The sequence below is a fragment of the Coturnix japonica genome, chromosome 1 (assembly GCF_001577835.2).
Source record: "Coturnix japonica isolate 7356 chromosome 1, Coturnix japonica 2.1, whole genome shotgun sequence".
NCBI classification, from domain to species: Eukaryota; Metazoa; Chordata; class Aves; order Galliformes; family Phasianidae; genus Coturnix; species Coturnix japonica.
Window position 1 is genome coordinate 131,310,128 of NC_029516.1, and position 14,984 is coordinate 131,325,111.

General features: G+C 36.7%; 1 protein-coding gene and 1 non-coding gene across 4 annotated transcripts in view; one reads left to right on the plus strand and one right to left on the minus strand.

Annotated features, from left to right (window-relative positions):
• Positions 1-14,984, plus strand: part of UGGT2 (UDP-glucose glycoprotein glucosyltransferase 2) — a 66,307-nt gene that overhangs the window by 25,477 nt on the left and 25,846 nt on the right. For all 3 annotated transcript variants that reach the window (XM_032442037.1, XM_015851550.2, XM_015851551.2), the window contains exons 11-21: positions 1,954-2,045; positions 2,589-2,739; positions 3,366-3,485; positions 4,629-4,714; positions 5,862-5,997; positions 7,892-8,023; positions 9,292-9,456; positions 9,906-10,029; positions 10,109-10,207; positions 12,948-13,042; positions 13,956-14,162. In XM_032442037.1, the coding sequence (XP_032297928.1) occupies positions 1,954-2,045; positions 2,589-2,739; positions 3,366-3,485; positions 4,629-4,714; positions 5,862-5,997; positions 7,892-8,023; positions 9,292-9,456; positions 9,906-10,029; positions 10,109-10,207; positions 12,948-13,042; positions 13,956-14,162 (1,407 nt within the window). The remainder of the gene's footprint in view (positions 1-1,953; positions 2,046-2,588; positions 2,740-3,365; positions 3,486-4,628; positions 4,715-5,861; positions 5,998-7,891; positions 8,024-9,291; positions 9,457-9,905; positions 10,030-10,108; positions 10,208-12,947; positions 13,043-13,955; positions 14,163-14,984) is intronic.
• TRNAF-GAA lies at positions 11,270-11,342 on the minus strand. The gene has a single exon. It is a non-coding gene; the product is annotated as a tRNA-Phe (tRNA).

A 14,984-nucleotide genomic window follows, 5' to 3' on the forward strand; every position in this document is an offset into this window, starting at 1 on the left:
AATAAAAAAGTAGATCCAATTAAACAAAACTTCCGGTGCAATAATTTGCTGACACTTTAGCAAGAAAATAGTATATGGATATTATTGGCATTAACTTCTAGTCCTGGATGCCTAAATATTCCATCCATCAGTGTTTGCTAAGGCAGATTTATGAACTGGACATTCAAGTGCCTAGTATCAAAATTATGTAACATGTCTCAGCTCTGATTCAGCTCAGTTCTCCTGCAGTGATACTGAAGGGTATGAAAACCTTTCAGAGTCCCATTTCAACATCTAGTGGCTGATACTTCTTTGTTCTTGCATTCATTTTATTAGGTTAATGTTTGCATGACCTAAATCAGCCAGTTGTGGTCTTATTGATATCTCTGTTAATCATAGAATCATCAGGATAGGAAAAGACCCCCACAGTTATTTAGTCCAACTGTCCACCTACCACCAAGATTTCCTCACGTAACCATGTTACTTAGTACGACATCTAAACATTGCTTGAACACATCAACCGCCTCCCTGGGAAGCCCATTCCAGTGCCTAACCACTCTTTCAAAGACAAATTGTTTCCAAATGTGCAACCTGACCTCCTTTGGTGCAGTTTAGGGCTGTTCCTTCTCATCGTGTTGCTGCTACCTGGGAGAAGAGGCCAATCCCCAGCTCACCACAACCTCCCTTCAGCTGTAGAGAGCAATAAGGTCTCCCCTGATCCTTCTCATATCCAGACTAAACAATCCCAGTTCCCTCAGCAGCTCCTCATAAGGTATGTGCTCCAGACCTCTCACCCTGACTGGAATCCTCCTTATGTTTGCTGTCTATTGAATCAAAAATTACTCTTGAATTAAGTGGTATTAATGGGGAATTTTCTGTATTTACAGGGCTTCATGGCACAACTCTGGTATTAAAAACATGGTCAGAATTAGATTTGCTAACTACAGAGACAGTCTTATAAGTGAAATAATATACACAGCATGAGCTGCTTGGTCTAAGTGTGTTTTTCTTGTTAGTTCATTTTTTTGGTTGTTTTATTCAATAACTGAAAGCTAGATGGGGGAAGATTCTTTTTTTCCCCACTTACAACAGCCCTTTCCATTTCTCNTTAGTTCATTTTTTTGGTTGTTTTATTCAATAAGTGAAAGCTAGATGGGGGAAGATTCTTTTTTTCCCCACTTACAACAGCCCTTTCCCTCCTTGTGGTGTGAGTTGAAATAAACTGCTGTCGTTGCTCCTGTTACTTGGTGTGGCCACTGTTGTTGGTTTGAGCAGCGTGGTGCCTCACTGCTTTCTGGGAAGAAAAAAAAAATTAAAAGGCAATCCATACTAAAAACTTCCCTCTTCATTTGTTTGTTTAATTATTGCGGAGTTTTTTCTTCTTTGGAAAGCAAGGATATGCTGTCCGTTTCTCATCTGTGTTCTTTTTCAAGGTACCTTTGAGAAATGAGATTGTATGCTTCTAGTCTATTATCTTCCCTCGAGTTTCTACAGCCCATTTTTTGACTACTGGACGATTTTGAGAAAGCTGGTTTCTAGTAGAGGACTGAAGGCCACGTAAAGGGTCTCCATTTGGAAGTTAATGGATTTTAGGAAGAATATTCTTGGGGTAATTTTTCAAATAAATTTGAGCCATATTTTTATATTTGTGTATATTTTGTATATATGACACTTTTTGTCAGTAGACACTGAGAATGTGTACAAGTAGGAGCACTGTAGGTTGTCATTGGGGGCATATTCATTAGTATTTCCTGAAGGACTGGAAGTGTAGAGGTATGCTTTCAGTATTTTTACTAATAACATTCAGATAAAAGAAGTTACTGTGCTGAAGAGATTTGATGTGTCTGTTTTGTAGGATTACTTACAGTAATCTTGTTACATACACGTATGTAGTCTTGTTACTTGTACATGTCTGTATCCCTGTGTTATTGTTTACATATACCTAAATAATCAGCAGTACTTTTCATTTTTAAGCACCTTCATGAAACACTTGGAATCCAACCTGGTGAAGCACGTTTATTTCTAAACGGCCTTCATATTGACTTGGATTTTCATGATCCATTTAGGTAAGAGGGTATGTTTACTTTGAAGGTCCCAGAATTACAAAGAATACTGGAGTTGTGCTCATGGTGATAAATAATCTAATCTGTTGCTCTTTCAGAGCCAGGAAGTATTCCAGAAGAGAGTTTTGCTTTATATACAAACACTATGAAAGGAATTGAAAGCATTATTTTTTCTAGGAATGTGTATTCTGTAACTTACATATAATTCCATGTCTTCCCATATACAATTAATTTGGAAATGGAAGGAATTCAACATATATCATGCAAAGATGGGGGAAGAACGCTTCTGAATAAACAAATTTATGTGCTGTCTCATCTTCATTTCAAGATTCAGGAAAAAAAATAAAGCATTACATTAAGCTGGATTATTTCAGGGATGTTAGTGAGTCTGTGCCCGGTAATTTTTTTCCAGTGCATTGTGTTATTATGATCTGATACAGTTTTTGTCTTAAAAAATCTTTTTACAGTTTTTATGAAATATTTTTCCTTTTTATGCTTTAAAAAGATTTCTTTATAGTCATTATGCATTTTGTTCTCCTGAAAAAGTATCTTAGAGACTCTTAAAGCGGAAGGGAAAGTAATGCATGGCCTTCATGAACTCGGAATTCAAGAGGAAACCCTGAGTAAATTTATGAGATTGCAAATACATCCGTCAGATAACAACTATGCTCTAGATATTCGTCACTCTTCAATAATGGTGAGTATTTAAAGTTTTATTAATTCAAATACTACATATATTTGTCAACCCTATCTATGAAAAGTCTTGGGTTTGGGGGTTTTCTTTTAAAATTCTGTGCATAAAAACGCATTTTTGAGGGTGGAATCTCTTCAGTGTATTTCAGGATTAATTTTCTCTTGTTTATGCCTTGTTAACATTGGAAAATGAAGGATGTTTAAAAGAAAGGAAGACTGCATTGAAGAGTACCTGCAAATCACAGTAGAATTTGGCTTTGAGGCAATTGATCTTGCTATGTATCATCTTTGTATTATGGAAGAATGCAAAGTGTACTTTACAAATAGAAGAAGTGAACTGTGGAGAATGCAGAGTTGCTCGCAGTTGTCCAGTGTCCCAACTTCTCAATGTTTATCAGAGTTCTTAGTTTACATGCAAATGGAAAGTCACTAAAATATTCTGTATCTCTCTTTTGTTTGCCAGTTAGAGATAGTTTTACAAGCTATTTTCTGTTGCTAATTAAAACAAGAGGATGAGTGATTCTACTTTTTCTGGATTTTCTGTGTATTTCAGTGCAGCTTGATTTATTCATCCATATTTTCTCCATTAGATAATGTGTGTTTTTTAAATTGTTGGCTTTTATGTTTTAGTGGATTAATAACATAGAAAAGGACCGCAGCTACGTTACATGGCCTGCAAGCTATCAGGAACTGCTAAAACCCACATTTCCTGGAGTTATACCACAGATTAGACGCAATTTATATAATCTGGTAAGTTTGGAGTGGTTGATTTTTTGCACAGTGTTTCTACTCACTAATGGAACCAAATTTCAGTATTTCATTTTTTTTCCCCCTCTGAATAAAATTAATAGTTTTCTTCCTTTTACACTCTCCAGTGTTTGACTTGGGCATTGTTATATCAGGAATTTTGCCTTGCTACATACAGATAATTCCCAATTATCAATTTATTTTCTTCACAGAACACTACTGAGTAAAGATAGTGCTGAATTGTCTGTTTTAGAGATGGTGAGCTCAGGTGTGGAAAGATTAGGTTCAAAGGCATACTAATGATAGAGGTCTGTATCCTACTTTTTCCTCTCTTTGCCTAATTCTGTATGACTTAGTTAAGGAAGCAGCTATTGCAGACTTAATATAAATATAAAATGAATTTTTATGGAGGCTGGTGCATTAAAAGAAAACCAAAATACAAACAATATGATTCAAAATCCATTCGTAATGAAGCACAAGCTGTGTATAATGTATATTGCATATGTATTCAAAGTTACTTATTGGTATAGTTGTATGTAACAGCTGTAGCACAGAAATCTACAACATATCATTTCACTTTAATCTCAGGGGAAGGGAGTGTTCCAGTATTTTTTTAAAATTCATTTACTGCATTTTAGCTGCTCTAAGCAAATCAGACTTGAATGCAAAATACAGGTAAATAACGTACCAGTGTGGTGATTAAATATGCATAAGTGTAATCCATCCATGCAGACAAATCTCAGTTTTAGATTCGATATGTGCCTAAAAGATTATTTTATAGCTCAAGCTTCAACAAGTGAAACAGTGAATACAAGTCTGTGTGAGGCAGGGGAGAAGAATTTCTTCCTTTTTTAACTTAAAGTCTTATGTCAGCATATTCTGTTTACTTGTTTTAGTTTGGTTTTCATGACTGAAGAGAGTTAGATGCAAGTAGCAATAGAAATTATTACTTTCAAGTAAGTGTAATCCTTTCAATTAAGTATAATTAAATAAAACAGTGACTTGGTATTTCTTCCAAGTTCATGAATTCTGAAGTTTTCTTCTTTCTTGCTCTTAATGTTTTCTTACAACTTATGGTTGGAGTGCACAGCTCTGAAATTAGCATAAAGAAAAAACATTGGTCTGTAATATCTTTTCTCTTACTAGGTACTTTTTGTTGATCCTGTCCAAGAAGATACAGGCGATTATATGAAACTGGTGGAATTATTCTATCACCATAATGTACCACTTCGGTAAGCAAAACCTGAATGTATTGAAGGAAAGGATTAAAAGGAAGCTGCTTTCCTTTATTCATCTTCTGTTCTACTAGGCAAAGGCATGAATTCCAATGAAGTCCAATGCCACAACATTCTCATAAGCCATTATTTTTATGCTGCTCTCCTTAAGTCTGTGAAGTATTACAAATTCTTAAGGTAATAAGTTAAAAGAGGTTACATACCTGACTGTGTGACAGATGTACTGCAAACACTTGTTAAAAAGTTATGCTCTCAAGCACTCCTACTGGTGGATGCCCATTTGAAATTGCATTCTGAGCAAAATGAATATCCTGTAAGAAGGCAGATAACTGGTAAAAACACAATTTGAGAATGTTTGTTTGTCTTAGTTCTTTGAATTGTGTTTGCTTTATGTAATTTTGTTGTTTTAAAAACATCTAAAGACCGAAGTGAGATTGACCTCAGAAGAAATTAGTCCTCCAACTCTGAACAAGGAATCACCCTGAGGAAGGAGATGCTTTCCAGCTGTTCTGATGCCTGCTTTATGAGAAAGCAAATTGTTCTTTGAAGCATCTGTTTTCTTTGGTTGTGAGAGGGTGCCCAAACTAGGTCCAAGGTTCAGCAAGATGAACCCTATGTTAAGTGTTTAAAATCTTCCCATGAAACAGCTTTTGTTTCCCCAGTGAATCGCAGGGTCTAAACTTTTGAGTTCCCTTTAAACTTTTACTAGTTCTGATCTTTTTTTCTGCATTTCTTTATCATTATTTGGTGACCAAAAACAAAGTAGTCACAGCAGATGTTATCTGTACATCCCTGTCACTACTTCAGTCCCTGAGGAGAACGTGTCACTGAACATGATTTGCCTTTCCTGGAACAAAAAGAGCACAAGAGCAGCCAAACAGGGTCAGACAGAAGAGAAGTTTATACCAGTCTGTCTGCAAGAGGAGCTGTCTACATAAGAAAAGATCAACTGGGTATTTTGCCTGAATATCTTCACAGTCTTTCAAACATTTGGAGGTCAAAGATTTCAGACCTAGATACAGTTTCTGACTGTTTAGCAACCTTCAATGCATAAACTTTTCTGTTTCCCCCTCAAGTTCATGTTCTAGAATGTGTATAATATTGATGTTTTCTTAAAATGTGCGATCCTTTTGTTTCTTTATAGAATTGGATTTGTTTTCATTTTAAATACAGAAGAAGAAATTGATGGAAATGAAGATGCTGGAGTAGCTCTTTGGCGAACTTTTAATTATGTTGCAGAGGAATCTGACACCTTTCAAGCCACCACCTGCATAATTAATGTTAGTTTATTTCACAAGAAATCTATTTTTTTTAATTGGTTACTTGTCTGCGCAGTTAGGATTTTGCTGCCTTATGTCAACATGATACATTTGCATTTACTTCATGTGGAAACGAATTATTAAAAAGTGTATAGCGTTACCTTGCCCCATAATTACTTGAAAAAAGAATATTTTCCTTCTCTGGAAACTAACATTCATGTCATTTGAGCTGCTTTGGAGAATATAAAGAAATAGATAAATATCTTACATATATGAAGAAATAGAACAGTTTGGAAATGGCACTGTGGGTAGATGATCTTGTATTATTCTTGGTAATGTCATGTACCTGCCTCTGTTCTGCATCTCTTGAAGATGCATTGTAAACTGGCTCTGGCGGTTTTATATGCTTTGGAGAACCTTTGTTATTCCATGGTGTTGAAACTGCAGCAGAGTAAGATGAGTCATCCTTGGTCATGCTTAGGCTGCTTTTGAGTGTCAAAACCATGGAAATACTGCAGACTTGCAGTTTAACAAACAAATGCAGTTTTCTGTTTGAGAAGATTTAGATTGATGTAGAGAATACAATTTCAGAGAGAAAGGAGGTGACTATAGGGTAATAAAGTGAACAGACTATGTGAAGACTCTTCAAGCAAAATGAAAACAGAATGTGCTATTAATATACTATATATTTGTTTTCTACACTTAGTTTTCTTCTGTTCAGTGCCTAGGAACTAATGTTAAAGGGAGTTTATAAACAGGAGAGAAATCAACATTTTACACGAGTAGATTGCAATAGGACAAGGGGGAATGGTTTTAAATTTTAAAAGGAAAGGAAGGGACATTTAAGTTAGATGTCAGGGGAAGTTTTTTACTGAGAGAGCAGTGAGGTGCTGGAACAGGTCGCCCATAGGGGTTGTGGGTGCCCCATATCTGGAGGTGTTTAAGAACAAGGACAGGTTGGATGGGGCCCTGGACAATCTGACCTACTGCTCGATCTGCTGTAGCAGGGAGGTTTGGAACATGATCATCCTTGAGGTCCCTTCCAATCCAAGCCTTTCTGTGATTCTAATGTCTTAAACAAACTCAGAAAGCTAAAGATAAAAAGAATTGAAGTACCTAGAAGTACCTGCGATTGTTAGGATCTGAAACGCAGTGAGGACTGCTATCCATGACCACATCTAAAATATTACTTCATAGTGTTTTTTTGTTGTTGTTTGAAAAGGACATAGATTTTTTTCTATTTCATATTTCCAGTCTCTATTTCACATAATTTCATAATATAAAAAGGAGAAGATGATAAATACAGGTTGACAAAAATAATAATCAGTAAAATAAAGCCTCAGAGATACTAAGCTGTAAAGATAAATGGATTGTACTGATCTCATTTGAAAAGAAATAAGAATTATTTCCTCATTCAGGTTTATTTTGTGTGTTTGTAAAGTAAAGAAATCTCATGCTATGAAATAAGATAGTAAGGTAAGGACAAAATGTCAGTGTAGGGAAAAAATACTGATTATGTATTAAGGCTTGAATTCATCCCATATAGATTCAGGTAACCAATGGTGGTTGTGTAGACTAGATTAAGAATTTAGATTCATTCTCTCATCGGTGGAGGGAAATAACATTTTACATTTAGCTCACATAAGTGCACTTTCTTTGCCTCTTCAAATTTAAACTAAGGATGTAAAAGTAGCTTAATCAGAACAGTGAAAAAACATGCGTGTGTGCGACGGTGGTAATTACTAAAGGAATGTGAAGATTGCAGTACAGCATCTAAAGCGCTATAATACTATACCAATGTAAAAATTACTACAGCACTATAAAAACATGAGATTTATTTTATTTTCTTTTATGGATTTTTATTATTACAGGGTTTGTTTGTTTTTTGTTGTTTTTTTTGTTCTAATTTTTACAGATGTACCATGAAGTGAAAGATGGAGGTGTTCTAACAGTGAATCATGTGAAAAATATTCTTAGAAGAGAATACCCCCATGCTGATGTTCAGAGTATATTAGGTGTTCATTCTGAATATGATGAAGGGAGGAAGGTATGTTGAGAGCTGAATGGTAAGACACACTGCAGTACACAGTTGAGTCACTACATTTGCTAAGCTGGAAGGTTACTAAATATTAAAGCAAGTACATATGGTAGCTTTGAGTTAAAGTTTTCTTCAGTCACCCATCAGTTTCAGAGGAAATGCTGAAAGGGTTTCTGTATTCTGTACTCTCAATGAACTGTTTACCTGTCTGTACTGTGTGAGGAGCTGAATGAAGCCCATCTTCTTCACAAATCGTTGGTTCCTTTAGTTGTGATTTCAGGTTAGTTTACTTTGGGAAGGACAGCTATGTATTTTCATTTAAAGGCTACAGAAAATATGTTTTATCTATAGTTTATTATGTTGATGGTTTTCTGCTAAAATATATGTAGGTACTGTTTTCCTTCATGTATCTTCAACTGTGCAGTCTGTAATATACCGTATGTGTTTCTGACACATCATCCACTTTATTCATTTGCTTTTAATTTTTCTTAAATAACATCTGTTATGTCCCTTCAAAAAAGGTACATCTATGCAGCCACAGAAAAAAGGTGTCATTTGCGTTGTTCAGGTCATTCCTCACTAGGATGCATCTGCCCTAGAAGGACCTGACTATGGTTAGCTATGGTTAGTTTCCCACACTGAGTATTAAAGGAAGAAAAAGGGACTGAGCCCCCTCTACAGCAGGGACTATGAGACTGCAGTGAAATTCTGAGAGGGGACAGTGGGATACCAGGAAGATTGACACAGATACTGCATAAGAGTTTGTGGCCATCCATAACAGCCCAGGGGGGGGGGGGGGATTACTTTGGTACTGCTTTTATTTGTATTTTTCTCACTGAGTTTGGGAGCACTTGCCTTTCAAATAAGCTTGGCTTCTAAATGTGAAAACCTTTGGAGGATTTTTGGGATGCCTCCTTTGGAGAAGGGCCTTGATACAACCGTAGTTTGAGGTGGATCAACGTAAGCTTTTTCTTAGAAGTTACTGGCTAAGAATACTAAGCAAAATGAAATAATATTGCTCAGCAAGATGATAAAAGCAGACATTTTTAAATCCATATAGAGGTCAAGCAAATATTTTGTCATTCTGTTTTGGAGATAAGTGCAGCATGTCCTGTTTGTTTCCAAACAGTTCCCATGTTGTCCATGCTACTCATGAAAATCTGTGACAACAAACAGTTCCGAGAGATTTGAGTTTGCTGTCTCTTAATACTGGCTTTTTTTTCTTGCTGCGGTCAGCCACAGTCCATTTAATCCTGTGATATTTCTGATATATTCAGGCAGGAGCAACCTTTTATAAAAAGACCGGTCTGGGTCCATTACCTCAAGCTCTGTTTAATGGTGTGCCCTTCAACAGAGAAGAGATGAATGCTGCAGAGTTAGAGGCTGTTATTCTTCAGAGAATTATTGATGCCAGTGGGTTCTTCCAGAGGGCAGTGTTCATGGTATGTTTAAAACTTCTGAATGAATGCAAGATGAGTTATTTGGCAATTTAAGTCATGCTTGTAGACTGCGGTTTTTTTGTACAATGAGATGGTTTAGAATTAACAATATGAAAGCTGAAATTACGTTGTGATATAAATTTACGGTCATTATTTTGAAACAGTGTGTTTAGATTATATAGATATAAGGAACAACTGAGCTTATTCAAGTCACGTGGAATTTTTCAACCAGAAACTGAGAGCATGTTGCAGTTGTTCTTTGGAAAATGTGCATCTGATATTTTGAATTACTCCCTGTGTGATACGTTATTGACTGGAAGCTGCCCATAACTTTTATAGATGCTTTAAACTCTGCTGAATGATGATAATAAATGTGTGGTCTTCTTTGTTTGTCCTCAAACTGTCAGAGTACTGATTTCTGTTTGTTTGGTTTTTTTCCCCTTTTAACACAGGGTTTGTTAAATGATCATATAAATGCAATAGATTTTCTTATGGATCAGAACAATGTCGTTTCTCATATAAACCCCAGTATTCTTGGATCAGAAAGAAGATACCTACATTTCAGATCTACATCTGGTAACTACTTTTCTCAGCGTAATTGTTTATTATTATTTTCCTTTTTTAAGTCTAACAAGTCGTATTTTACATTTTTCAGTTCCATTTGATGTACAAGACTTCTCTACTTTCTCCTTTTTGGACTCACAAGATAAAAGTGCTGTAATTTCAGACAGTATGAAGTATTTAACAAAAAAGGGTACGTTAATTTTGTCTGCACACATATGTTATGTATATGGATGTTACAAACTGATTAAATTTGCCAGTGAAATATCCAAAGTAAATAAGTGTCCCAAAGATGCCAAGCAAATAGAAAAATATCCCAATATGGTTAAGGGAATGGCTTGGGTTGGAAGAGGCCTTAAATATCATCCAATTCCCCTGCCTTGGATGAGGTTGCCGCCCACTAGACCAGGCTGCTCAGTGCCCCATCCAGCTTCTAGGGATGCTCCATCCGTAGCATTTCTGGACAGCATGTTTCAGTGCCTCGCCACGTTCTCAGTAAAAACATTCCACCAAACATCTAACCTCTTTTAGTCTAAATCTGTTATCACTGATCCTATCACTGTCTGACCATGCAAAAAAAAAAAAAAAAGGCACTCCATCTTCTTTATAAACCCCTTTAAAGTACTGAAAGGTCGCAGTGAGGTCTCTCTGTAGCCTTTTCTTCTCCAGACTGAACAGAAGCTCAGCTCCCTCAGCCTGTCTTTATGCGAGAGGTGCTTCAGTCCCTCTTGATCATCTTTGAAGCCCTCCTCTGGATCCATCATAAAAGCTCCATGCCTGTCTTTTGTTGTGAGCTCCAGAGCTGAATGCAGTACTCCAGACAAGGCCTCACAAGGGCAAAATAGAGGAGGACAGTCACATCCCTCACAATGCTGGCCACCCAAGACAGGTCCCTGAAGGAGATGCCACTCATCACTGGCCTCCCTACCTGGATATTAAGCCACTAACCGCAACTCTGGCTGCAGCCGTCAGCTAAGTTATCATCCATTGATCAGTCAACCCTTCAAATCCAAATCTCTCCAACTAAAGATAAGAAAATGCTGTGGGAGCATTGTCAGAGGTGTTAAAGAAGTCCAGGAAGATGACAACATCTGTTGGGCTTCCCTGGGCAACTGATGCATAATCGCTCTATCATAGAAGACCGCCAGACTGGTCGGGCATGATATCTACCCTGAGTGAAGCCAAACAAAGGGTCGGATTGAATCACCTCTTGCTTTACTGCTGCTTCTGGAAAGATTTGTTCTATAAAATGTTCTGCTGAAGCCCGGGATTGAACCAGGGACCTTTAGATCTTCAGTCTAACGCTCTCCCAGCTGAGCTACTTCGGCTTACAGTTTAATGTCCCAACTATCTCCTTTTAGGAGCCAAATTATCTCCTAATGTTGTAAACATAAATGATAACAACTTGCTGTTACTTTAGATTTTAAAGAGCATATTCAGTTTTCAGGTTACTCTTATTTACAGTATGTGAAGATTAGAATTCTTTGTAATATCTATATGCAAATTATGCATTTCTGTAGTTTAATGATGATTGATTTTATTTATTATTTCCTACTTATTTTGCCTCTAGTTAGGTTGTTAAATGTCAGTATTTGAAGATTTGTGTTTCTATAACAAGGAAAAAAAAGAAATATTCTGACGGATGGTCACTTGTACATTTTATCTTCCTAAAACCCACAGGGTTTTGTACAGTTAAAACATTTTGATGTGTTGTATTGCATGTACATGCAAGTACTTTCCCTCTGAGTTACACTGGGTGTTTTTACGTTATCCCATCATGGGACAGAATATTTCTGTTAGCAAAGTGCTATTCTTTCAGTAATTATTTAGGGAATATTAACATAGTTTTTACCTGCTCCACTTTCAGAAATGTATTTAACATTTCTTTAGAATAAATGTATTTGACTCTCTTTGATTCTCCATCTAAAAGCAGAGGGATGTATGAGTTGGCTATAAATGATGACTGGCTTTCAGTCTGTAGGCTCATTTCAAAGATTTAGATCTCATGTAAATCCCATTAACTATAAGCTGGAGGTTACATTTCCAATCTCTGTTGCCATTGTGTTTTTCCAGACTCGGAACAAACCTTAACCACAGCTTCTTCCTAGAATCTCACTAGAACCTTGTGAAATTCCCCTCTCATATCTACTTGTACCATTTAGGGAACATACATTAAACCTGCACAGACTCTCTTCTTCTAGAGATAATTTTGTTAATGCTCTTTGTGAATCATTGCTCCTCAGTGAAGAACAAAGAACAGGCATGTGTAGACAAGGAAAAGGAAAATTTTCTGAATATACATCTGTGTTATAGTTTAATGTCTTTGGGCTGTATTTGATAGATACCCATTTGTGCCCAGATGCAGTAATTTTACCCTGCTTTTGAAGGACTTTCCCTTTACTATTGGGGAATATGAATGGCCAAACTTATGCTTTCTTACATCTTTCTTATAACTACTTAATTATTTTCATGTCTGACTATATGACCGAACTCCTCCACAGGTTTATATCAAACCTCTGATAAAATGGAACTTGTTAAATGAAGCTAGCTTACTCTTTAGGACCATTGTGTTTCAGTGTATAGGAACAGATCAACTCTTAATGACCGTTTCATATTTGCAGAATATGCCAACTTTGAAAGGCCCCTCAAGGATGGTCAAGGCCACATCATAGTCCCACAGAGTACTATTGCAAGTTCAAACCCTATGTCTGAGTGTTGTCCAAATGCTTCTTAAACTCTGGTGTTAACGTAGTGAAGTTCTTCCTAAGAATGTTATTTCTATTTGATATGCCACATCAGATAGTTACAGTTGAAGTCTTACAGTTAGCAGTCAAATACACTGAGCCTTCAAAATCTTGAACAGATTAATTCATTGTTTGTTATTCGTGAGAAGATTCTCTAGAATGTAAAGCAAGATTATTTTTACTTTTCAGATGAGGGTGCATTATATGCTGTTACTGTCTGGATTATTGCTGATTTTGATAAGCCGTCTGGGAGACAGCTGCTTTCTAATGCCTTGAAACACCTGGTGAGTCTCTGGCTCATGTATCGTGGTATTATTTTGAAAAGGACTAATGTATTTTAACTTAATTTGAAAAAACAAGCAATATCTTGGCTGGAAGAGTCTCCAGCATCTGAATGTACTTGCTGCATTGTGGGGGGCAAGGCCAGCTGCAGCAGCATTAAGTTGAGGAGAAGGATGACGCCTTCATTGGCTTGCTGTGCATCTTATAACATGGCATGATGCCCAGCTTGTCCTCCTGCAAGTGAGAGAGAGCACCATTCTCTGTTTAAAACCTTTTTATCAAGGGCTGATATTGAAATTTTGCAGTTTAATTCTGTTGACAACCACCTGATTCATCCCTCCGTTTTATATTCTTCATTACAGTGGAGTGTAATGGAGTCCCTTTTCTTCAGCTAGTGATGCTACTTGGTCCTATCCTCGGGTCATCAGTCTCTCATACTAAGATTTAAGTGCCATCAGTTAGTTTAGCTAGTGGAAGAGTTTCCTGCTGATTAAGTGATAAGTGGATAAATTAACCTTGTATCTATTCTGGGCTCAGTTTGAAATGTTTCTGAAAAAAAATTGAAGAAAGCACATCTACAAAACCAAGCCTGAAGACTGTAAATGGACGTCCATTTGTACCCTGCATAATGCTCAAAGGTCATTATTTTATCAGAAAAAAAAAAGTCTTATATTTAAAATGTGTCTCAGAATAGGTAAGTCCTTATTAATAGCACTTTTGCTGGTAGTTGAAGTTCTGAATTAGGTACTCTGGTATATTTTCTAAATACAAATTGTTCCAAAAAGTTAAATAGTAAAAAACGTTAAAAAAAGTTAAATAGTAAAAAAAAAAAGAGCATTATAATAAATATGCACGCATTTAGTAACAGCAGACGGGACTGTAAAATTGTGCATTATTCCATGTTTTTCATTGCAGAAAACAAGCAGTCATGTACGAATTGGGGTTTTGAACAATCCTTCATCAAAAATAAAGGAAGATAACACAGCCATTGCAAGAGGAATTTTGACAGCTTTTCTAACACAAAGCAACAGGAGCTTGAAAAGTTTCCTAAGTAAACTCACAAAGGAAGAGACAGCAAAATCCCTTGCTGCTGGAACTAACATTGTTAAAATCCTCCTCCCAGTGAGTGCAAACTAAAATGGGCTACTTTCTGTTTTGTTTCAAACGGTTTTATTCTTGTAAGGCTGTACAGTTGAGAGGAGCTATGTTAAGCCTCACAGTTTTTGGGTCAGCGGATTCAGTGCTTTTTGACATCCTTCATGTGATGAGGAACGAGCAGTTTCTCTCTGGTAAAGGAAGAAAATATGAGAGTACTGGGAAGTAGAGAATGGGTACTGGATTACTGAGACTAAAATGGTTTAATTTTCATCATTATTTCAAAGCTTGCTCTTCATTAAAGTTAATGTTTTAATGTTTTTCAAGAATTAAGGGTTCAGAATTAAGCCAGGTTGGGTGGGGCCCTGGGCAACCTGGTCTAGTGCCAGATCTGGAGGCTGGTGGAGCTGCCTGTGATGGGGGGCTGAAACATGGTGATCCTTGGGGTCCCTTCCAACACAGACCATCTTATGATTCCATTCTATGTTTAAGCTGTATCAAACAAACATGTTAAAACAGGTGTTAGTTTTTAGAGTCAAGTGTTCTTTATGCTTTTTACCTGCAGATGATAGTGCATTTCAAGGGTTAATTCAGAGTGTTAGTTTTTATGCAGCTGTGTGCTGGATCTTAGAGAAAGTGTTTAACTTTGGGCTCGGCTTTCCTCTCATGGTTATTTATTAGTGGTTGCTGGAGGGTAAAATTTGCCCACCAACCAGCTGGGAGGCTGTGGCTCTGAACCAATAACATATACTTAAATTAAAGCTGAGGTGGTTGTTTTATTTTGATTTTTAGTTGCCACGTAGCTGGAAGTTCTCCTTGCTTGCTTCAGCTGTTAGGAAATGTAGTTTT